General features: G+C 44.8%; 1 protein-coding gene across 6 annotated transcripts in view; it reads right to left on the bottom strand.

Annotated features, from left to right (window-relative positions):
* The window catches only part of LOC106588319 (SMAD family member 4), a 40,390-nt gene that overhangs the window by 764 nt on the left and 13,995 nt on the right, over positions 1-25,631 (bottom strand). The window contains exons 2-12 of one of the 6 annotated variants that reach the window (XM_082970053.1): positions 10,770-10,975; positions 9,213-9,387; positions 7,051-7,074; positions 4,896-5,138; positions 4,278-4,499; positions 3,843-3,965; positions 3,674-3,727; positions 3,399-3,582; positions 2,925-3,093; positions 2,649-2,787; positions 1-1,592 (exon numbers count right to left, since the gene is read on the bottom strand). The exon at positions 1-1,592 is cut by the window's left edge and continues 764 nt beyond it. In XM_082970053.1, the coding sequence (XP_082826179.1) occupies positions 1,381-1,592; positions 2,649-2,787; positions 2,925-3,093; positions 3,399-3,582; positions 3,674-3,727; positions 3,843-3,965; positions 4,278-4,499; positions 4,896-5,138; positions 7,051-7,074; positions 9,213-9,387; positions 10,770-10,862 (1,638 nt within the window). In that variant the 5' untranslated portion in view covers positions 10,863-10,975 and the 3' untranslated portion in view covers positions 1-1,380. The remainder of the gene's footprint in view (positions 1,593-2,648; positions 2,788-2,924; positions 3,094-3,398; positions 3,583-3,673; positions 3,728-3,842; positions 3,966-4,277; positions 4,500-4,895; positions 5,139-7,050; positions 7,075-9,212; positions 9,388-10,769; positions 10,976-25,631) is intronic. The other 5 variants (XM_082970049.1, XM_082970051.1, XM_014177171.3 and 2 more) reach the window with 5 other exon arrangements.

Below are 25,631 nucleotides of genomic sequence, written 5' to 3'. Positions count from 1 at the left end.
ATTTTAAAGCTTAAATTTTTTTGGCTTTTTTCGTCTTTTGGTAAGAAAATAAATTAGCTTGAGAAAAGTGCCCTATGTTATTATAGGGCTAACAAGATAAGAATGACTAACTATTTGAGTTGAGATCCACACACAGGAGAACACAACACACACACAGAGATGACAAAAGGATGGCTGGCTAGATTAATTAGGACCCTGGTTCCATCACTCTGGTGTTCTTCACAGTTCCGAGACATTTTGGTTCTGTGACCCAGGTTCTAATCACCGATTAGCATCTGTTCTATTGTTCTGGATTTACCAAAAACTCTGTACATCTTCTAGGTTAACATCGGAATCCAAATCTGATTTTGTAGTGTGAGATTTGTGTTTGACCAGGCCATATTGTTCATGAGTTATTTAGGTCAAGATCTTTAGTCCTCCTGGGTTTGGGTCATCTCTGGATTTCTGACAGGTGTGTGTGTGTGTGTGTGTGCATGTAAGCAGGAAATAAGCAAGTGTGGATTGTGTGTGCATTTGAGGAGTACCAAAGTGCTTGTATCATATCAGAACACTGGATCTCTGAAAAACATCCCTAGATTTCTACAGTGCATATCTATTTCTGTAGAGAATAGAATAATAAACATAAATTACTCAGTATACATATTTACTAAAGTTGCCTGTTTATACTATAATAAAGAACCTCTATGAAAGGTCATTCAGGGGTCAAGGCTGCTTTGTAGTGTTTGTGCTATGAAAAAATAATTCATGTTCACAAAACATGGAAAGTACGTTCAGGACATCAGTAGTTTTATATCTGCATGCCCACAGGTTTGGTTAGTGGTTGCATGGGCGTGTGGGAGACAGTACAAGTGGTTAAGGAGAGTACAGTGATTGTTGGCTGCTTGAGTGTGTGTCTATGTGTGACGGAGAGATTGAGGTTAGCCTTTGTGGGGCTTTGAGTGGCTCTACATTGTGTGCGTTAAAAATAATGGAAACATGTATGTGGTTGTATGTGCATGTATCAATCTGTATTGGTCTTTATAAACTGGGTGGTTTGAGCACTGAATGCTGATTGGCTGACAGCATACCACGGGTATGACAAAAACATACATTTTTACTGCTATAATTACATTGATAACCAGTTTATAATAACAATAAGGCACCTCGGGGGTTTGTGATATATGGGCAATATACCACACCTCCTCGGGCCTTGTTGCTTAAATATGTATCGTCAAGAGGGGGAATCAGAGTGTGTGTGTGTGTGTGTGTGTGTGTGTGTGTGTGTGTGTGTGTGTGTGTGTGTGTGTGTGTGTGTGTGTGTGTGTGTGTGTGTGTGTGTGTGTGTGTGATTGTACGTTTTTAACCCAGTATGGATTTTTAACCGATCCTCTTTCCTTCCACTCAGTTAGCGGGTCCTGGGTCGGCCAAGGGCATGGTGTGTAGTACCTCGTCCAGCAGCTGCAGAGCCCGGTGCAGGTGTACCTCCACCCAACAGGGGGTATGTTTGATGCTCTGCCGGGGGTAGTCGGGCCCCCAGCCCTTCACAAAGCTCAGCCGCAGGATACACAGCCTCCGAAGGTCGTCCACACCTATCCCTGCTGCTGCAGAAAGACCTGGAAGAAAGGTATTAGGGATGGGCATTTTCAATGATTTCACTATTCAAAAAATATCATGATTTTTCTCTCGGATATCCAGAGAGTCAAAATATAGGTTTTTTAAAGAAAAAAAAAATGATTTGGAAACTTCATGTGGAATTGCTTGTGTGACTCGGGAGAGAGGCGCTGTGCACTACGTGTTTGGGGAAGAGGCAGAAGAGGAGCAGGGGCCTGTGTGTGACAGTCTGTGTGTGGCATGGATGGAGAGAAAAAAGTAGCCAAACCGACTCGCGCTAGTTAGACAAACTTGTCTCTTTATAGGTGATTTATCATACCATCTGGTAGTACCTGTCTTGACTGCATCAAATCAATGAAAAGATGCTAGCTAGCTACAGTAGCCAGCTAAGTTAGCCAGCTAGCTAGATAAAGTAGCAAGGCTAATTGAGGCTATTTTGCTGCTCTCCCTGTCCTTATCTACAACAACTCCATTCATATTAAACAACAGCCTACCTGTTGGTTGTTCATTGTAGCCTTCTACTTCTCATTTAGCCACCTTAATTCCGTAATTGTAATTCCCATTTTGCAGTGATTGGAAATCTCCCACTTCACTTGCTACACATGAAGTCACTGACAACAACAACAAGCTACACGTGTATAACCTGTATAGGCTATAAGGTACGACTTTTGTTTGTTGTTTTATTAAATGAAGAATATAAAATGTCATGGTATATCTTCGTGTGTAGCATTGTCACAGATAATTGTATTTAATTGAGAAAAAGCCTTCATTGTTAAAATAGGGCTATATATTTTTTTTCCCCAAACAAAATGAATACTCCTTCAAGAAATCGAATACTAACGTCCGTTTGGATATTAAAATATTTCGATAAGTGTGCCCATTTCTATGAGGTATAAATTAAAAGACAAATGTGGTGTCCCACATGGGTCAATACTTGGACCCATTCTCATTCAAAAGAATACCACTTCAACAGAGGCTATAAATTCACAATAGCCTAATTGAAAAAATATGAAAATAAAACACACTAAGGCTGTGCATATCTCATATTTTGTACTTACTGACTGCAGGGGCTATGCCTCCAACGCTGCCTGGCCCAGGGATGTTGCCTGCCACGGCGGCAGCCTGAGCTGCTGCCGCTGCCTGCGCTGTAGCTGCCTGCTGCTGCATTTGCCTGTGACACTGTCTCAGGTCAAACACCTACAGGGGAGAGAACAGTCTGATGTCAGAACACCTACAGAGAGACATCAGTGTCCAGTCAAACTCCTATTGGGAGAAGGTCATCAAGAGGACAAACAACTGCAAAGAGAACAGACAGAGGTCATTGTGTTTCTCACCTTGATGTAGGCGCCGGGGTAGATCTTGTGTACTGCGTCGCCTGGCGCTCTGCCTGCCTCTCGATCCAAGTAGTAGCTCTGCACGAACACGGCGTGGTCGCTCATACAGCGCATCCACACGTCTCCCTCGCCACGACACTCCAGCTGCACTCCTTTACCTATGTGCAACCTGTGACGGAGAGGGAGAGATAAAGATGATGAGTACAAGTGAATATAGTTGTATTAAAGTGTTATATTTCAGTTAATAAAAGAAGTCGCATTTTGCTACAATGGGTCTTCTGCCACAGGTACAAACAGATAGAGACAAGGCATGGAATGATTATGATTGAGAGATATACACAGTTTACACAAAGGCATAGATTTTCTAATCAACATTTCAACAGACACATATAAAGGCATACAAAATAGACATTTGTGGCAAGATAGGAACTAACATGCTTATTGATATAGAGATAGCACTAGAGGAGCACAGACCTGGCTCTCTCGCTGGCGTCGGTGCGGTGGACGTTGCTGAGCTGGCCCAAACAGAAGCGGTCACCCCCTGAGGGGTCCACGTAGCCGTCCACCGTCACCACCGGGCAGCTAGCCGGCACCTTGAACATCTCCCCCACCTGGACATCCATTTCAAAGTAGGAGATGGAGCACCAGAACTCTGGCCCTGCACACAGACAATAATGTGGTTAGCAGAGTGTGCGTGCATGCGTTTGCATCTATACATCTATATATACTGTATATATGTGTTGTCTTACCTGGATGATTGGACACAGGGGGAGGAAATGAGGCTGAGCCATGATGCTGAGACCCTAGAAGGGAACAAGGAAACGACACAGGTTACCAAACATACACTATTCCTAGCAATATCCCCAAAAAAGCACCTCAGAAGACATACAGACACACTTTGGGCATACTGTGACTTACTGTAACTGCCTAACTTACAGAAGCTGGTTGGATGGTGGAGAGGAGGCTGTTGGTGGCCACGCCCATTCTGTTGTTGGGGTCCCACAGGAGTGTAGGAGGCTGTGCTACTACCTGTCCAAGTTGCTGAATTACAAAACAATAAATACAAATTAACAACAGGCACAAGCTCAAGCCATAAATCTGGCAAACTACCATTTTGCATTTTTACAAATATTTTGATTTCTTTTTACAGTTTTCAAATACAGTATGATGATTTATCATGCCGTTGAAATGAATTGTGTTTGGCTCCCTGAGTGTTTGTGTGGTGTGTGTGTATGTATGTTTCTCTCTCTGTGTGTGTGTGTGTGTGTGTGTGTGTGTGTGTGTGTGTGTGTGTGTGTGTGTGTGTGTGTGTGTGTGTGTGTGTGTGTGTGTGAACCGTATGGCAGTACTAACTGTGGAACGCAGCCTGTAACTGTGTGTGTTTGGAGCTGTTGTATCCATTCTGACCAGGCTGGGGTGGCTGGGGGTTCTGTGGTGGCCCGTGTGGCAGCCCGTGTGTTGGGGTGGAGGGGGGCGGCGTGGGGGTCATAGGTGTCATGACCTGACCCTGAGGAGAGGCTATCTGTAGGAGCCCCTCACTGTGACCTCCCTGGAGAGGCAGCATAGAGCCGGACACTAGAGAGGAGAGAGAGAGACACACACACACACACACACACACACACACACACACACACACACACACACACACACACACACACACACACACACACACGAAGAGCTACCAGGTTGTTGTCAATATCAATAGGTAGGCAGCAATCGATAAACAAATGTCACAGAACAGGATGACGCAGTGACACCCATAGAGACAGAACACTTGTGGACATCTTTGGTAACACCTATATGTCAAACAATCACCTAAGCTTTATTAAAAGATCACCTTAGGGAGCAGCAAAACAGGAGCGGACATTCCATTTTTCTCTACGTTATTGGAACTTCTTTTTGTCCAGCTCCCGTTATTATGTTGGATGTGCGTAAAACTCCCTCCATTCATTAAACACCTATTGGTCTTACCTGTGGGCGAGAGGGGCATGTTGGGGTAGAGGGTGATGGGCGGAGGGGCCCGCTGCGGTTCAGGCGGGAGCTGCAGAGGCGGGAGGGGCTGGCCGTAGTGGTCCGGAGGCTGTAGCTTGAGCGCCCCTGGGTGGGGGTGAGGGTGGTCCGACGGGGACATGCCTGGTGGCATATCCATCTGGATACAGTCATGAATGTACTCCTCCTTGATCAGCCTCCCAGGGGGGGCTAGAGGAGAGAGGGCTACCAACAACATGGTATAACATTGTCATTAGTTTCAAGTTTTATTAGGCGCACGGGATACACATGGTATACACCGTCCAACAAAACGCTTACTTGCAGGTTCCTTCTCGACAATGCAACAACAATAAGAAATAATACAATATTAGAATACAAATATAAAGTAAATAGCTCAGTAGAATAAAATAACGATTTTAGCATATGTAAAATATTAGCCACCTGTGTGTAATGCATTAACCACCTGTATTAACAGGAATAACACCTGTATTATCCACCTGTGTGTAATGCATTGTAAATGCATTTATGCAATGCTTTGTAATGAATACAAGTCATTTTTGGCTAGGCAACTATAAAGAATTGATGAATGCAGAAACAGTCTGGCATCCAAGCCAGTGAGACATGAGCATACCACAATAGTACTCTTTTCACACTATTGTGCCAAGCCGAACCATAAAGTTGCTGGCTTGGATATTTTCTTTTCAGATTGTCCTTTTCAGCACAGTTCCAGCAACTGTGGTGGATACTTAACCAGACCAGCACAGTGCAGCTTGGCTTGATGTGGCTAGGCTCTGTAGTATGAAAAGGGTGTAGGACTGAAGGTAAAGAGGGATGGTTGATGTGGCTAGGCTCTGTAGTATGAAAAGGGTATAGGACTGAAGGGAAAGAGGGATGGTTGATGTGGCTAGGCTCTGTAGTATGAAAAGGGTGTAGGACTGAAGGGAAAGAGGGATGGTTGATGTGGCTAGGCTCTGTAGTATGAAAAGGGTGTAGGACTGAAGGGAAAGAGGGATGGTTGATGTGGCTAGGCTCTGTAGTATGAAAAGGGTATAGGACTGAAGGGAAAGAGGGATGGTTGATGTGGCTAGGCTCTGTAGTATGAAAAGGGTATAGGACTGAAGGGAAAGAGGGATGGTTGATGTGGCTAGGCTCTGTAGTATGAAAAGGGTGTAGGACTGAAGGGAAAGAGGGATGGTTGATGTGGCTAGGCTCTGTAGTATGAAAAGGGTATAGGACTGAAGGGAAAGAGGGATGGTTGATGTGGCTAGGCTCTGTAGTATGAAAAGGGTATAGGACTGAAGGGAAAGAGGGATGGTTGATGTGGCTAGGCTCTGTAGTATGAAAAGGGTGTAGGACTGAAGGGAAAGAGGGATGGTTGATGTGGCTAGGCTCTGTAGTATGAAAAGGGTGTAGGACTGAAGGGAAAGAGGGATGGTTGATGTGGCTAGGCTCTGTAGTATGAAAAGGGTATAGGACTGAAGGGAAAGAGGGATGGTTGATGTGGCTAGGCTCTGTAGTATGAAAAGGGTGTAGGACTGAAGGGAAAGAGGGATGGTTGATGTGGCTAGGCTCTGTAGTATGAAAAGGGTATAGGACTGAAGGGAAAGAGGGATGGTTGATGTGGCTAGGCTCTGTAGTATGAAAAGGGTGTAGGACTGAAGGGAAAGAGGGATGGTTGATGTGGCTAGGCTCTGTAGTATGAAAAGGGTGTAGGACTGAAGGGAAAGAGGGATGGTTGATGTGGCTAGGCTCTGTAGTATGAAAAGGGTATAGGACTGAAGGGAAAGAGGGATGGTTGATGTGGCTAGGCTCTGTAGTATGAAAAGGGTATAGGACTGAAGGGAAAGAGGGATGGTTGATGTGGCTAGGCTCTGTAGTATGAAAAGGGTATAGGACTGAAGGGAAAGAGGGATGGTTGATGTGGCTAGGCTCTGTAGTATGAAAAGGGTGTAGGACTGAAGGGAAAGAGGGATGGTTGATGTGGCTAGGCTCTGTAGTATGAAAAGGGTATAGGACTGAAGGTAAAGAGGGATGTTTGGACATCTGACACCATTAACAAAATAGATGAAGACAAAATAATACTGTTATACTTAACAAGCCTGCAGTAAATTCCTTAGTACTGTGATAGTGCACTCACTTGTATTTTGGAGACTGAGACCAACTTTGAAAGAGAACAAAAGAAAGAAGAAAGAAAGAAAAAGAGAGAAAGAAAAAGAGACAATACGAGAGAGAAAATAGGGGGTAAATGTCTGCAATTTCACTGCAATGATATGCTTATCATTTGTAATTAATTCAAATTCTGATGAAGTCCAAATATCATTCACATAAATAAACCTTTTTATGCGAGTAAAGTACGTTATATAAAAAAATGCCGCGACAGGCCTGATGGCAACAGTAAATGTCGGTAAACTTTTCATATGTAAACATTTTTAAAAAAGACTCTATACAAGGTGGGATCTTTTTGTGTCGGTAAAATGAATTATGTGAGAAATAGCGGTGGAAACGCTTTTATGCAAAATATTGATATGGCCAAAAGTATGTGGACACTCCTTCAAATTAGTGGATTTCACCTGTTGCGGACAGGTTTATAAAATTGAGCACACAGCCATGCAATCTCCATAGACAAACATTGGCAGTAGAATGGCCTTACTGAAGAGCTCAGTGACATTCAAAGTGGCACCGTCATAGGATGTCACCTTTCCAAGTCAGTTTGTCAAATTTCTGCCCTGCTAGAGCTGCCCCGGTCAACTGTAAGTGATATTATTGTGAAGTGGAAACGTCTAGGAGCAACACTGGCTCAGCCGCGAAATGGTAGGACACACAAGGTCACAGAACAGGGTCGCAGAGTGTTGAAGCGCGTAGCGCATAAAAATCGTCTGTCCTTTGGTTGCAAACTGCTTCTGGAAGCAACGTCAGCACAATAACTTTCGTCGGGAGCTGCATGAAATGGGTTTTCATGGCCGAGCAGCCGCACACAAGCATAAAATCACCATGCACAATGCCAAGCGTCAACTGGAGTGGTGTAAAGCTCACCGCCAGTGTTCTCCGGAGTGATGAATCACGCTTCACTATCTGGCAGTCCGACCGACTAATCTGAGTTTGGTGGATGCCAGGAGAACGCTACCTGCCCCAATGCATTGTGCCAACTGTAAAGTTGGTTGGAGGAGGAATAATGGTCTGGGGCTGTTTTTCATGGTTTGTGCTAGGCCCCTTAGTTCCAGTGAAGGGAAATCTTGATGCTACAGCATACAATGACATTCTAGAAGATTCTGTGCCTCCAACTTTGTGGCAACAGTTTGGGGAAGGCCCTTTCCTGTTTCAGCATGACAATGAGGCCGTACACAAGGCAAGGTCCAACCCCGTCGAACACCTTTGGGATGAATTGGAACACCGACCAGGCCTAATCGCCCAACAACAGTGCCCGACCTCACTAATGCTCTTGTGGCTGAATGGAAGCAAGTCCCTGCAGCAATATTCCAACATCTAGTGGAAAGCCTTCCCAGAAGAGTGGAGGCTGTTAAAGCAGCAAAGTGGGGACCAACTCCATGTTAATGCCCATGATTTTGGAATGAGATGTTAGACGAGCAGGTGTCCATGTACTTTTGGTAATGTAGTGTATAATAACCATCATATCGAAGTAAACTTGAAGTCACACTGTGATATGTTGTGTGGTCCTCCCACTACGACTCGGGAAAACTTGCAGATTATTAGGCTACAGATGAAATAAGTTATTATGAACTTCACAGGGTGGTGAAAGTGCACGGTGATGAGCTTGATGCTACTTTCCAATAAATATTGAAGGTCTAATTCTGGTGACATGATGATCGATGCTTGGCTACCATTTGTCAAATAAAAATATTCTTGCTCTTATCCATAATAATCTCATCATGTAGGTAGCCTACCCGCACTGTATCTGCATCTGCAAGTTGTTGGCTAGAGCACAAGCGCCAAGACCAGACTGGGCACATCTTTTTTTGGTTTGACTAAACCATCAGTAGAATTCAAAATCCGTTGGAAACCCATTTAACTTGTATTTTTTATTAAGCCCATGGGAATTTCATCACGCACAGATTTTTATCCACAAAAAATCAATTTGATGGAAAGAAATCTCCTGTTAAGCGGATTTTAGAATATTTGCATGAAAATCTGTCGCCAGTTGGATTGAAACCTAGCTACTGTAATATTTGTAATGTTATGAGAGAAAACATAGTATTTACAGTAAATATCAGAAACATCTGCACCATTAGGCATTAAGCAATATAGGGTGAACTATCCCTTTAAGCTGTTGAGCAGACCTACCAATGCCGGGCGAAACCACTCTCTCATAGTGGTAGGGGTTGACACACACATTGTCATATTTGAGGTCGAAGGCGTATTGGCAGAACTTGACGTGCTTTAGCTCATTCTTGTGTAGGTCTGGCCAGCGCCATAATCGAGCGTAGATCACATGGGGGAAGCCTTTCCTCCCTGCAACCTGGAGTGAGGGAGAGGGCGGAGAGAGAGAGTTAGAGATACTTGGCCCTATTCAATCAAAACTAGTATTTGGGTTTACATTAAATCTCTTAACTGGGCTAGACATTTTTTAAAAGAGGCATTGCAGTCAAAAACTAGATTTTACTTAATTTTTTTAATGATATTTCCACACCATGAGTTTGAAATAACACTCTTTTTTAGGCTCGGAATTTCAGCCTGTTCAGGTGGGATGGAGTTTTTGGCCCACATCATGACATCGCAATCTGATCCGATTATTCTGACCAATGACCAGTCATCTATTATTTGCATATGTATCCTCCTACTTTGAATGGGTAAGTGGGGTAGGCTTTAAGAGTCTAGACAATCCTATCCGCCAATCAGGGCTGTGTTTGTAAATATATAAAAATTGTATCAACACGCCCACATGATCAGACTGAACATTTCAATGGCAAAAAGAGGCTCCGGGAAATAAATGGTTAATATATTTGGAGTTATTTTCATGAAATAAACACATAGTGATTTTAGACATACAGAGATTATTTAAAAATGAAAATAGACTGCATGGGGGCTTTAAAAAAATATGTTTTTGCACATATGCTGATCTGACTGATTTAAGATGAAAACTTCAACCCTGTTACTTTATTTGGCACTTAATAAGCACTTACTATAATCATTGATTCATTTAACCTCTTGAAAAGTGTAGGCACCTGATAAATAAGAACCCTTTTCCATTATACTTCAGAACACGGCCGCTTTCTAATGTTGAATTGTACCTTTCATGGTGAAAAATGCACAATGATTTCATTGTATATCCGCTCTAGGGCAAATCTGGTGTTTTAGATCAAATCCAGACAGGAACTAGTATTTTAGCAGGTGATCTAAATCACACAATCGGCAAGTTAGACAGACAGCAATAAAATACACTTAGCGACAAAATATGGAGAGGTGCAGACAGTGTTGAAGAAACTAAAGTTTATTATTTTAACAGGGGCAGGCAAACGACAGGTCAATGCAGGCAGGGGTCAATGATCCAGCGAGGGTGTAAGGCACCAGAACAGCAGGCGGGCTCAGGGTCAGGTCAGGTAAATCCAGAGTAGAGGCAAAGGTACAGAACGGCAGGCAGGAAAGGTCAAAACCGTGAAACTAGAAAACATGGACTATAGCAAAGACAGGGGCAAGGGAATACACTTGTAGGTTCGAACGAACTGGCACAGACAGACAGAAAACACAGGTATAAGTACCCAGGGAATAATGGGGAAGATGGGCGACACCTGGAGGGGGGTGGAGACAAGCACAAGAACAGGTGAAACAGATCAGGTGTGACAGTACCCCCCCCCCCCCCCCCTCTAGGGACGCCACCTGGCGTCCTACCTGGGCACATACCTGGTTGAGCGGGGTGCCGGCACTGGAACTCAGAGATGAGGCCTGGGTCCAGGATGTCCCTAGTGGAGACCCAGCACCTCTCCTCCGGGCCATAACCGTCCCAGTCAACCAGGTACTGGAATCCCCTGCCCCGAGGTCGAACCTTCAGGAGGCGTCTCACCATGTACGCTGGTCGGCCGTCGATGAGACGAGGGAGAGGGGTGGGCCTGGAAACAGAAAACAAAGGGTTGTGAGACATGGTTTCAATTCTAGACACAGGAAAGGTAGGAAGTATACGAAGGGTACGGGGCAACAGAGGACGAACAGCAGAGGGGCTAATGATCTTGGAGCGGGGGGCAAAGGCCTCGGCTTCAGCGGGTGTAGCCGCGGGGCTATAGCTGGCTTGACCTTCTTGGATACCGGTCAGTGCTGTGGAAGCGAAGTGGCCCGGGCCTTACTGAACCCCTCCCGGAGGTCCTGGTACTCCGCATGGCTAGCGGAGAGGTCCGGGGCAATTTCCAAGCCCCCAGGAAGACGTCCCGTGGCAGGCAGAGCTGACTTCAGGAAGTTAGTGTAGCAGAACGGGCTCCAGCCCACAATGGCACCAGTAGACCAGTCAATCGAGGGATTGTGTCACTAGAGCCAAGAGAATCCCAATACCACGGGAACCTGCGGAGACTCAATTATCAGGAATTGGATCATCTCGCTGTGGTTCCCGACACTCGTAGGTTGACGGGGTTGGTATGGTGGGTGACCCGGCCAATAGAGCGCCCGTCCAGTGCTCTAACATCCATGGGAATAGAGGTTGAGTGGGGATACTCAGCTCGGACGCCAGGGTAACGTCCAAGGGTCTCAAATCGGCCCCCGAGTCGATGAGTATCTGGAGAGACTTGACTGGTCCCCCCACAGCAGGGTGGCATGGAGAGGGGGGCGAGAAAGGGGAGAAGCAAAATTGTCCTTAAGATCCACCAGAGTACTCATTCCTACAAATGAGCTAGGTCTCTTGAAGGGACAGATAGACACATAATGGCCGGCAGTACCGCAATACAGACAACTCTGGGTGGTAAGTCTGCGTACACGTTTGGCTGGAGACAGCCTAGCCCTGCCGAGCTGCATCTGCTCGGGAAGAGGTAAATCGGCAGTCTTCGGAGGCTCTAGGAGGAACTCAGGTAAGCTTGGATCCTCTCGGGGACTTCTGGAGTTCATCAGCTGCAAGGTGGGATCCTTGAGTGAGCGATTGGGACCGCAATCAGACCTCTTATCCCTCCTACGTTTCCGTAGCCGTCCATCGATCCGGATGGTTAAGGCAATGAGTGAGTCGAGATCCGTCGGTAGTTCCCGGGCTGCAAGCTCGTCCTTTACTTCCTCCGATAATCCGTGCAGGAACGTGTCGAACAGTGCTTCCGGGTTCCAGGCACCCTCCGCTGCTAGCGTGCGGAAATCCACCGCATAGGCTGCCACACTGAGAGAGTCCTGCCGAAGCTGGAGTAACTTCCAGGTAGCCTCTCTCGCGGACACCGGAGCCTCTAAGACATTTTTCACCTCCACCGCAAAACCCTCCAGACTGAAGCATACGGCCGACTGTTGTTCCCAAACGGCCATAGCCCAGGAGAGGGCCCTCCTGGACATCAGTGTGATGAGGTACGCTATATTAGAGTGGTCCGAAGGAAGGCGGAAGGCTGCAGCTCCATGACGAGAAAACACTGACAGGTGCCCGACTCTCCATCAAAGCGCTGGGGGGGGGAGGTAAGTGGAGTTCCCGGGAAAATGGAGTGACGGCGCTGATACCAGCCGGGCTACTGATGGGCTGGGAGGGTAGTTGTGGTAGGCTGTCTAGTAGACAGCCCACGGAATTGCTCCCGCAATGTGTCCAATGCTAGGTCGTGATGTTCGGCCACATCCTAGAACCCTTCCATCAGACCGCGAAGCAACCCTTCGTGCCTACCAATGGAGGCTCCTTGGGAGGAGATGGCATCGCGGAGCTGGTACTAGTTTGCTGGGTCAGTCATGGCCAGTTCGTACTATCACGTTTTAAGGTATGACTCAAATGCAGACAGTGTTGAAGAAACGAAAGTTTATTCTTTAAAACAGGGGCAGGCAAACGACAGGTCAAGGCAGGCAGGGGTCAATGATCCAGAGAGGGTGTAAGGAACTGGAACAGCAGGCGGGCTCAGGGTCAGGCAGAGGTCGGTAATCCAGAGTAGAAGCAAAGGTACAGGATGGCAGGCAGGCTCAGGGCAGGCAGGAAAGGTCAAAACCGGGAAACTAGAAAACATGGACTATAGCAAAGACAGGAGCAAGGGAAACACTAGTAGGTTTGAATGAACAAAACAAACTGGCACAGACAGACAGAAAACACAGGTATAAGTACCCAGGGGATAATGGGGAAGATGGGCGACACCTGGTGGGTGGAGACAAGCACAAGGACAGGTGAAACAGATCAGGGCATGACAGAGACTGAACAGAGCACATCTTCCAAGACCCGAAATGTATTAAATACATAAACAAAAAATGTAAAAACCTTTACCATTACAAATGGAGACATAGAGGACAGAGAAAAGCCGACCCCTGACATAATTTGGGATGTTTTTAAGGCATACATTAGGGGAATGATAATCTCGTACTCTAAAATCTTTGTTAGAAATTAAAATGAAAGAAAAGGAAAAACACATTACTATCTTAAAAAAGGCCATAAAAAATGTTTACAAGTCACAGAAGAAAATACAATTTCTGAATTTAAGCAGGAATATGATCTTTTACTTTTGAAGAGACCCAACAACTACAGGTTAAACTCAAATATAGCATACTATTTAATGGCAAATAAACCTGGTAAACACCTCGCTGCCCCCACAAAATGAATACACTCCAAACCAAAAGATAAGGATAAAAATGCTTTAATTAGAAAGAATAACGCTATTAATATATATTTTTAAAGCTTCTATGAAACTCTATATGAATCAGAATTAAACAACAGTTGGATTAATCCTACAGCCTTCTTTGACCCAATAACCCTGAAGCTATCAGCAGACAAAAAAGAATCACCCAAAAATATATATTAGACACTGTTAAAATGGTGTAAAATAGTCATATGTTTGAGAAATTGAAGTAATAGCATTTCTAAGGTATTTGAATATCGCGCCACGGGATTCCACTGGCTGTTGAGTAGGTGGGACGATACCCTAGAAAGGCTAAGTCTGATGGTGGTTTTAACTTTCCAGACTTGGAATTGTATCAACTCGCCACCCACGGCTTTGTTAACTTCTTTGGGATAGGGGGCAGTATTTTCACGGCCGGATAAAAAACGTACCCGATTTCATCTGGTTACTACTCCTGCCCAGAAACTAGAATATGCATATAATTAGTAGATTTGGATAGAAAACACTCTAAAGTTTCTAAAACTGTTTGAATGGTGTCTGTGAGTATAACAGAACTCATATGGCAGGCCAAAACCTGAGAAGATTCCACAGGAAGTGCCCTGTCTGACAATTTGTTGTCCTTCTGTTGCATCTCTATCGAAAATACAGCATCTGTGCTGTAACGTGACATTTTCTAAGGCTTCCATTGGCTCTCTAAAGCCGCCAGAAAGTGGAATGGGGCGTCTGCTGTCTCTGTGCAAAGAACAGCAGCAGAATTTGTAAGTGGTCAGCCTGGGGACAGTGAGACTGGAGATGCGCAGTCACGAGACTACTCCATTTTTTTCTTTCAGCCTTTGAATGAATACAACGTCGCCCGGTTGGAATATTATCGCTATTTTATGAGAAAAATAGCATAAAAATTGATTTTAAACAGCGTTTGACATGCTTCTAAGTACGGTAATGGAATATTTTGATTTTTTTTGTCACGAAATGCGCTCGTGCGTCACCCTTCGGATAGTGACCTGAACGCACGAACAAAACGGCGGTATTTGGATATAACTATGGATTATTTGGAACCAAAACAACATTTGTTGTTGAAGTAGAAGTCCTGGGAGTGCATTCTGACGAAGAACAGCAAAGGAAATACAATTTTTGTAATAGTAATTCTGAGTTTAGTGAGCCCCAAACTTGGTGGGTGTCAAATTAGCTAGCCTGTGATGGCCGAGCTATGTACTCAGAATATTGCAAAATGTGCTTTCGCCGAAAAGCTATTTTAAAATTGGACATAGCGATTGCATAAAGGAGTTCTGTATCTATAATTCTTAAAATAAGTGTTATGTATTTTGTGAACGTTTATCATGAGTAATTTAGTAAATTCACCGGAAGTTTGCGGTGGGTATGCTAGTTCTGAACATCACATGCTAATGTAAAAAGCTGGTTTTTGATATAAATATGAACTTGATTGAACAAAACATGCATGTATTGAATAACATAATGTCCTAGGAGTGTCATCTGATGAAGATCATCAAAAGTTAGTGCTGCATTTAGCTGTGGTTTGGGTTTATGTGACCTATATGCTTGCTTGGAAAATGGCTGTGTGATTATTTGTGGCTATGTACTCTCCTAACATAATCTAATGTTTTGCTTTCGCTGTAAAGCCTTTTTGAAATCGGACAATGTGGTTAGATTAACGAGCGTCTTATCTTTAAAATGGTGTAAAATAGTTGATTGTTTGAGAAAATTGAATTGTGGTATTTTAGTTGGTTTTGTATTTCGCGCCGTGCGATGCCATTGGCTGTTGGCTAGGGGTTCCGCAGGCGGAACGGGGTTCCGCTAGCAGAACGTCTGTCCTCAACAGGTTAAATGCACTAAAGAGGAACAATGGGTACATATTGAAGATGCACAACCCCAGAATCTTTCCACATGTCTATTTTCAAAAGATAAAGCTAAGAACATAAACAACTTCATAGTTAAGAACACTATAACAATATGGAAGAAAATTAAACAGATTCTACAAGAACTAGTAACACTCCTTAAAAACACACCCGTATGGAACAATTCTTGGATAGCTTTTTAGAATTCAGCGATAAATTGGCCCACATGGAAAAGTAAAGTAAAGTCAAATAAATGTATTTCCATGACAGAATTAAAAAGCGCTTTTGGACTGACCAATGTAGACATTTTCAAATACATGCAACTTAAAAGTTTTATATCACAAAATAAAATATTGATCAAGAAATGTTGAGGGAATCCAATTTGATTCAGAAAATGATATTAATTTGATAGGTAAGATATACAAAACCTTGCAGGCAGTCTATCCATCTAACAATCTCTTAGAAAATAATACAAACTATTGGAACCAAGACTTAAAAAGAACTGATACTGGCACAAGATGGAGGGAGTGTTAGAACATAACTAACAAAATTACAGTTAACTAAAATGTATGCTTAATCCAGTATAAACGAATGTATAGAATGTATTATACACGAGACAAAATGCATAAATTCTACAGCACAACGGCAGAGTCATGTCTTAAGTGTAAAACGAACAGTGACTCAGTGATTCATGCCTTCTGGGAGTGCTATAATGTCCAAAAGTTATGGGTGGAGTTAGAAAGTTGGCTGTCAGAAGTTTTACAATGTAAATGTACTTTTAATCCGTCTATCCGCATATTTCAAGGTATGTCATATGAGGGCACGGTGAGATAACCAGTGAGTTGGACCATACTTTTCTCATCAATCATGTTGAAAAAACATTTACTTAAAAACTGGAAATCAAGTGATCCTCCATCGTTGGGACGGTGGAAGAATCGAATGCATTATTGTTAGAATATTGAAAGTGTGTGGGCGACAGAGAAGGGCAGAGTGTTGCAGTTTGAGGCCATGTGGCATAGAGTCTTGCAGGTGATCTGGAGATGGATGCGGTGGGAACATGTGGGTCTGGGCAGGTGTGATGTTGATGTGTGTTTGTCTGTTGTCTGTGTATGTTTATTTTGTTTGAAAAAATGTAATAAAATTTTATAAATACAACAACAAAAAGTTGAACATGTACTCTTTAAGACAGAATGTTAAAATTAGGTGCATCTTTTTGTATAATTATTTTTATTTTTTTTACAAAAGTACACTACCTAAAAGGCACTCTACTGGTGGAATGACCCAACTGTCGAAAATAAATAAATATTCCTGTACAATATAACAGCATGTTTTAATCAATAGGCGATGTGGTTATATTTCATATTGTTTAACAGTGAAAATAAATATGATGAAATATTAAACGGATGTGAAAATATACTGTCTGTCATGCTGATTGAAGCAAAGATTGAACCTCATAAAGTTTCATGAGGTTTCTATGGAAGAGAAATAGAGACATTAGAGACACAAGAGACTTTAATCTGTTTATACAGGCCTGGGCTAAATGATAGGGGTTACCGGGGATGCTGACGTAGCGGACCCATGGTCTCATGATGAGGTAGCCCTGCCTGGGACTTCAAAATAAGTGTCACCCTCACCCTTGGTCTAATGGTCAAGAGATTGGTTTCTCCCTGGGTTCAGATCCTGCCCGTGACACTGGCTTCTCCCATTACAAATCAGGGCACCCTCATACGCCTTGGAAATCTGAACATATAAATAATTGTCAAATTGTTTGTGTAGAGAACTTTTCATTTGCACCCTGCACTTAGTCTGATGTATTGTGAGACAGAGAGAGACAGAGAAGGGGAGAGTGGGTGACAGAAAGAGAGACAGAGAGAGACAGAAGGGGAGAGTGGGTGACATGAAGAGAGACAGAGAGAGACAGAGAAGGGGAGAGTGGGTGACATGAAGAGAGACAGAGAGAGACAGAAGGGGAGAGTGGGTGACATGAAGAGAGACAGAGAGAGACAGAAGGGGAGAGTGGGTGACGTGAAGAGAGACAGAGAGAGACAGAGAAGGGGAGAGTGGGTGACATGAAGAGAGACAGAGAGAGAGACAGAGAAGGGGAGAGTGGGTGACAGAAAGAGAAACAGAGAGAGAGACAGAGAAGAGGAGAGTGGGTGACATGAAGAGAGACAGAGAGAAAGACAGAGAAGAGGAGAGTGGGTGACATGAAGAGAGACAGAGAGAAAGACAGAAGGGGAGAGTGGGTGACAGAAAGAGAGACAGAGAGAAAGACAGAGAAGGGGAGAGTGGGTGACAGAAAGAGAAACAGAGAGAGAGACAGAGAAGGGGAGAGTGGGTGACAGAAAGAGAGACAGAGAGAGACAGAAGGGGAGAGTGGGTGACAGAAAGAGAAACAGAGAGAAAGACAGAGAAGGGGAGAGTGGGTGACATGAAGAGAGACAGAGAGAGACAGAAGGGGAGAGTGGGTGACATGAAGAGAGACAGAGAGAGAGACAGAGAAGGGGAGAGTGGGTGACAGAAAGAGAGACAGAGAGAAAGACAGAGAAGGGGAGAGTGGGTGACAGAAAGAGAAACAGAGAGAGAGACAGAGAAGGGGAGAGTGGGTGACAGAAAGAGAAACAGAGAGAGAGACAGAGAAGGGGAGAGTGGGTGACAGAAAGAGAGACAGAGAGAGACAGAAGGGGAGAGTGGGTGACATGAAGAGAGACAGAGAGAAAGACAGAGAAGGGGAGAGTGGGTGACAGAAAGAGAAACAGAGAGAGAGACAGAGAAGGGGAGAGTGGGTGACATGAAGAGAGACAGAGAGAAAGACAGAGAAGGGGAGAGTGGGTGACAGAAAGAGAGACAGAGAGAGACAGAAGGGGAGAGTGGGTGACAGAAAGAGAAACAGAGAGAGAGACAGAGAAGGGGAGAGTGGGTGACAGAAAGAGAGACAGAGAGAGACAGAAGGGGAGAGTGGGTGACATGAAGAGAGACAGAGAGAAAGACAGAGAAGGGGAGAGTGGGTGACAGAAAGAGAGACAGAGAGAGACAGAAGGGGAGAGTGGGTGACAGAAAGAGAGACAGAGAGAGACAGAAGGGGAGAGTGGGTGACATGAAGAGAGACAGAGAGAGACAGAAGGGGAGAGTGGGTGACAGAAAGAGAAACAGAGAGAGACAGAAGGGGAGAGTGGGTGACATGAAGAGAGACAGAGAGAGACAGAAGGGGAGAGTGGGTGACAGAAAGAGAAACAGAGAGAGACAGAAGGGGAGAGTGGGTGACATGAAGAGAGACAGAGAGAGACAAGGGGAGAGTGGGTGACAGAAAGAGAGACAGAGAGAGAGACAGAGAAGGGGAGAGTGGGTGACATGAAGAGAGACAGAGAGAGACAGAAGGGGAGAGTGGGTGACATGAAGAGAGACAGAGAGAGACAAGGGGAGAGTGGGTGACAGAAAGAGAGACAGAGAGAGAGACAGAGAAGGGGAGAGTGGGTGACATGAAGAGAGACAGAGAGAGACAAGGGGAGAGTGGGTGACAGAAAGAGAGACAGAGAGAGAGACAGAGAAGGGGAGAGTGGGTGACATGAAGAGAGACAGAGAGAGACAGAAGGGGAGAGTGGGTGACAGAAAGAGAAACAGAGAGAGAGACAGAGAAGGGGAGAGTGGGTGACAGAAAGAGAGACAGAGAGAGACAGAAGGGGAGAGTGGGTGACATGAAGAGAGACAGAGAGAGACAAGGGGAGAGTGGGTGACAGAAAGAGAGACAGAGAGAGAGACAGAGAAGGGGAGAGTGGGTGACATGAAGAGAGACAGAGAGAGACAGAAGGGGAGAGTGGGTGACAGAAAGAGAAACAGAGAGAGAGACAGAGAAGGGGAGAGTGGGTGACAGAAAGAGAGACAGAGAGAGACAGAAGGGGAGAGTGGGTGACAGAAAGAGAAACAGAGAGAGACAGAAGGGGAGAGTGGGTGACAGAAAGAGAGACAGAGAGAAAGACAGAGAAGGGGAGAGTGGGTGACAGAAAGAGAAACAGAGAGAGACAGAAGGGGAGAGTGGGTGACAGAAAGAGAAACAGAGAGAGACAGAAGGGGAGAGTGGGTGACATGAAGAGAGACAGAGAGAGACAGAAGGGGAGAGTGGGTGACATGAAGAGAGACAGAGAGAAAGACAGAGAAGGGGAGAGTGGGTGACAGAAAGAGAAACAGAGAGAGACAGAAGGGGAGAGTGGGTGACATGAAGAGAGACAGAGAGAGACAGAAGGGGAGAGTGGGTGACATGAAGAGAGACAGAGAGAAAGACAGAGAAGGGGAGAGTGGGTGACATGAAGAGAGACAGAGAGAGAGACAGAGAAGAGGAGAGTGGGTGACAGAAAGAGAGACAGAGAGAAAGACAGAGAAGGGGAGAGTGGGTGACATGAAGAGAGACAGAGAGAGACAGAAGGGGAGAGTGGGTGACAGAAAGAGAAACAGAGAGAAAGACAGAGAAGGGGAGAGTGGGTGACATGAAGAGAGACAGAGAGAGACAGAAGGGGAGAGTGGGTGACAGAAAGAGAAACAGAGAGAGACAGAAGGGGAGAGTGGGTGACAGAAAGAGAGACAGAGAGAAAGACAGAGAAGGGGAGAGTGGGTGACAGAAAGAGAGACAGAGAGAGACAGAAGGGGAGAGTGGGTGACATGAAGAGAGACAGAGAGAGAGACAGAGAAGGGGAGAGTGGGTGACAGAAAGAGAGACAGAGAGAGACAGAAGGGGAGAGTGGGTGACATGAAGAGAGACAGAGAGAGACAGAAGGGGAGAGTGGGTGACATGAAGAGAGACAGAGAGAAAGACAGAGAAGGGGAGAGTGGGTGACAGAAAGAGAGACAGAGAGAAAGACAGAGAAGGGGAGAGTGGGTGACATGAAGAGAGACAGAGAGAGAGACAGAGAAGGGGAGAGTGGGTGACAGAAAGAGAGACAGAGAGAGACAGAAGGGGAGAGTGGGTGACATGAAGAGAGACAGAGAGAAAGACAGAGAAGGGGAGAGTGGGTGACAGAAAGAGAAACAGAGAGAGAGACAGAGAAGGGGAGAGTGGGTGACATGAAGAGAGACAGAGAGAGACAGAAGGGGAGAGTGGGTGACATGAAGAGAGACAGAGAGAAAGACAGAGAAGGGGAGAGTGGGTGACAGAAAGAGAAACAGAGAGAGAGACAGAAGGGGAGAGTGGGTGACATGAAGAGAGACAGAGAGAGACAGAAGGGGAGAGTGGGTGACATGAAGAGAGACAGAGAGAAAGACAGAGAAGGGGAGAGTGGGTGACAGAAAGAGAAACAGAGAGAGAGACAGAGAAGGGGAGAGTGGGTGACAGAAAGAGAGACAGAGAGAGACAGAAGGGGAGAGTGGGTGACATGAAGAGAGACAGAGAGAAAGACAGAGAAGGGGAGAGTGGGTGACAGAAAGAGAAACAGAGAGACAGAGAAGGGGAGAGTGGGTGACAGAAAGAGAGGATATGGATCTACATGTGACTGTGAGCAAAGTCCTTAGACATTTGAAGCCTGATCTAGTCCACAGCTATGTCTCTACAGCTCCCCCTCTCACTCCCTATTTCGCGCTCTCTCGCTCTCTCCCCTCCCTCTCTTGTTGGGGAGAAGGTCACAGAAGGTGAGACATGATGTCTTCACTCAGCAGTTAGGATTTATTCTGCCAGGGCGTATTGAATTAACTACCTCTCTCTTGTTCCACCATGGGTGCGCGCACACACACACACACACACACACACACACACACACACACACACACACACACACACACACACACACACACACAGACGCACATACATACAGTATACAATACATACAGTATACACAAACACACACACCCCTCAGATTAGCCCGGCCCCTTTCCTGTGTCTCAGACAAAACAACTTGCACAGCCCCTCCAGCCCTCCTCTCCCTCCCTCCCTCTCTTCAGGGGGAGAATGGGGGTTCTATGGGGAACTCCCTTACAGCATTCAATTTCAATTCAATTCAAGGGGCTTTATTGGCATGGGAAACATATGTTAACATTGCCAAAGCAAGTGAAGTAGATAATATACAAAAGTGAAATAAACAATAAAAATGAACAGTAAACATTACACTCATCGAAGTTCCAAAATAATAATGACATTACAAATGTCATATTATGTATATATACCGTGTTGTAACGATGTGCAAATGGTTAAAGTACAAAAGGGAAAATATATAAACATAAATATGGGTTGTATTTACAATGGCGTTTGTTCTTCACTGGTTGCCCTTTTCTTGTGGCAACAGGTCACACATTTGCTGCTGTGATGTCACACTGTGGTATTTCACCCAGTAGATATGGGAGTTTATCAAAATCGGGTATGCTTTCGAATTCTTTGTGGATCTGTGTAATCTGAGGGAAATATGTGTCTCTAATATGGTCATACATTTGGCAGGAGTTTAGGAAGTGCAGCTCAGTTTCCACCTAATTTTTGTGGGCAGTGTGCACATAGCCTGTCTTCTCTTGAGAGCCAGGTCTGCCAAAGGTGGCCTTTCTCAATAGCAAGGCTATGCTCACTGAGTCTGTACATAGTCAAAGCTTTCCTTAAGTTTGTGTCAGTCACAGTGGTCAGGTATTCTGCCAATGTGTACTCTCTGTTTAGGACCAAATAGCATTCTAGTTTGCTCTGGTTTTTTTGTTAATTCTTTCCAATGTGTCAAGTAATTATCTTTTTGTTTTCTCATGATTTGGTTGGGTCTAATTGTGTTGCTGTCCTGGGGCTCTGTGGGGTCTGTTTGTGTTTGTGAACAGAGCCCCAGGACCAGCTTGCTTAGGGGACTCTTCTCCGGGTTCATCTCTCTGTAGGTGATGGCTTTGTTATGGAAGGTGTGGGAATCGCTTCCTTTTAGGTGGTTGTAGAATTTAACGGCTCTTTTCTGGATTTTGATAATTAGCGGGTATCGGCCTAATTCTGCTATGCATGCATTATTTGCTGTTTTACATTGTGCATTCTCTTTCTTGACATGCAAAACTTGACTGTGTGCTTCTCTTGTTGACAGTGCATGTGGTACTGGCCACCACTCAGGCTTCAATGTACCCACAAGTGTATTATTATGTATTTTTTAGCTAAAGCTGTTAGCAACTTTGTAGCATTAGCATCACCAATAACCAAACAGCCTCAACCACCATTGTAGATAGGATTCTCCTTTGCAATACTGAGGTGTTAGCTGCTATTAGCAAGTATCCCTTTGTCTCATTACTATAGCACTAGCCACATTAGCTAAACCTGGCTGTTAGCTAGTACTTTAAGTGTTTACCGTAAGTAGTGAGACTTCCAGCTGTCAGTAACTCTATAGCGTTAGCCTCATTGAGTACAGTCAGCTGCCTAATAACTTTGCAGCATTAGCCACCATTAGCAAGGCTTAAGTAACTGAAACCTCATAGCATTCGCATAAATTAGCAACTCCTCATTTGACTGTTGCCATGTAACATTAGTCAACATTCTTTACAGGCATAGTCTATGAAAGAGGTTTCCATGTAGCCTATCGTCATAAAAATCATTCAGAAATGTCAATGTCTTTCAGCATAATATCTCCAACGTGTTTGGCAGCAAGTGCTTGACAGAAACCTGCGCCTAACTCGCAAAAGAGAAAACCAGGGCAACAGCGGCAAGGAACAATTCCCTACAGTAGGTAGGAAGAAACCTTGAGAGATTTCACATTAGGCTACATATGACCATGTGGCATGACATACATAAATGGTCTATTTATGTATTGCTCAGTTTATTAAACTCAAGTTAAATAATCGGCCCTGTCACACCCTGATCTTTCACCTGTCTTGTGCTTGTCTCCACCCCCCACCAGGTGTCTCCCATTTTCCCCCATTATCCCCTGTGTATTTATACCTGCATTTTCTGTTGGTCTGTTGCCCGTTTGTCTTGTCTTGTCAAGTCTTTCCAGCGTGTTCTCCCGTATTCCAGTATCTCTAGTTTCTGTTTTCTAGTCCTCCCAGTTCTGACCATTCTGCCTGCCCTGACCCTAAGCCTGCCTGGCATTCTGTCCCTGTTTTATATTGTCTTGGATTACCGACCTCTGCCTGCCCTGGACCTGCCGTTTGCCTGCCCCGTTTGTAATAAACATCTGGAATTCGACCTGTCTGCCTCCTGTGTCTGCATCTGTGTCTTATCCCGAGTCGTGTTAGCCTCCTCATATCACACATTGTTAAAGACAAGTTTCAAATTAAATCATAATGCAAGATTATGAGGTTTACTGTATTTTTTACACTTTGTCCAATGCATTTGCACTGTGAAAATGCCTTTCTCTGTGATATTTACATTTTTGTCATTTAGCAGATGTTCTTATCCAGAGCAACTTACAGGATCAATAGGCCTGTACTGTGTACTACTTACATTTCTCTATGTGTGCTATAGGTGACCCATCTGCAGGTGTCAATATACAGTGCCTTTAGAAAGTATTCATACCCCTTGACTTATTCCATGATTTGTTGTATTACAGCCAGAAGTCAAAATGTTTCATTTTTTATTTATTTTTATCTACACACAATACCCCATAATGACAAAGTGAAAACATGTTTTTAGAAATGTTTGCACATTTATTGAAAATGAAATAATGCCTGGGCGATATGGACAAAATATCATATCATGATATTTTTCACATTTTTGACCGTTTGGAGGTATTTGACAGTATTTTATGTTTTTGAATAATAAAAGTTCTAAATATGCTTTCTGAGTAGTTCATGACCCCTAGGTTGGCAACACATAAATTATAAGAGATTTCCTGCCACGAACTCGTCAAAAATTCGGATACCTCCTGCACTTCGACCTGTTATTTCGTCCAGTTGTTTTCGAAGTCCGATTTTGTTTTATTTTGTTCATAAGTGTTTGTGTCAAAACCTGCTATCAACTAGCCAGCTAGCTAGCTAGGTTGTAATGGAGCCTGCTTCGCCTGGAATAGCTAACAAACGTTTCCAGCACTGTAGAAGCTGTGTTTATTACGCTCTTGTCCAGGACAATATTGACAATCAGGAGTTCCAATGTGGCAATTGTTTGCTTGCGGAGGATTACAGGAATAAGGTGGCTATCCTTAGCAAGCAAATTCTCAATTCTGTTGAGAACTTTCTCGTTCTCAACACCTGTGGCTGGATGCCGCTCGGGCTTGACGGATGTATCCCCGCCTTGTCATCTGTCCCTATCCGAATGGCCTGTGCTACCTGGAGCCTGCCTGTCAAGGAAGTCGTCTCCACCTGCTTCTCACCCTCCATCTTGTAGCGGAGTAGACGGAGAACAGCAAGAGGATTGTTCCAATCAGCGCTGGTCCCATGTCACAAGTAACGTGGAAACCAAAGGCAGCGGCATGCTGCTAAGTGAACTGGAGTGTCTGCAAGAGGTCCGGAGAAGATTATCATGAGGAATAGTTTCCCTGTCACATCCTGATCTGTTTCACCTGTCTTTGTGCTTGTCTCCACCCCCCTCCAGGTGTTGCCCATCTGCAACATTATCCCCTGTGTATTTATACCTGTGTTCTCTGTTTGTCTGTTTCCAGTTTGTCTTGTCTCGTCAAGCCTACCAACGTTTTTCCCGTACTCCTGTTGTTTTCTCTCTAGTCCCCGTTTTCTAGTTTTTCCGGTTTTTGACCATCCTGCCTGCCCTGACCCTGCGCCTGCAATTCTGTACCTTTCGGACTCTGCTCTGGATTACTGACCTCTGCTTGCCCTTGACCTGTCGTTTGCATACTCCCTGTTTTTGTAATAATCTTGTTACTTCAAACTGTCTGCATCTGGGTCTTATCCTGAGGTCTGATATTCACAGCCCTGGTGCCTGATCTACCTTCGTTTTCATCGCTGGGACTGCCTGTGTCTGCGACAGCTGAGCTGACGCCAACTACGCTGACTCCAGCAGCGGCTTTGTCGTCGAGTTCGGCTCCTTCCCGTCTCTCTGGATCTGACGGGGAACTGCCTACTGCGGGAGGTCTGGACCTATCGCCAGGAGCTGCGGGCGTATGCTATCCTGTTTCTCATGGACCCGTGAAAGGTTCCACTAATATGAGGGGTAGGAATGGGCGGATTTCCCCATCCCCTTCTCCAGCCGTTGTATTGGGCAGTTCAATGGCGAGAAACATCTCAGTACCTGGAGTAAAAACTGACTACAGGACATCAATAAGATGCGCCCGAACATT

This window comes from Salmo salar, chromosome 27 (assembly GCF_965601325.2).
Source record: "Salmo salar chromosome 27, fSalSal1, whole genome shotgun sequence".
Classification (NCBI taxonomy): domain Eukaryota; kingdom Metazoa; phylum Chordata; class Actinopteri; order Salmoniformes; family Salmonidae; genus Salmo; species Salmo salar.
Note: the sequence above shows the minus strand (reverse complement) of the source record. Positions and strands in the feature narration are given on the sequence as shown.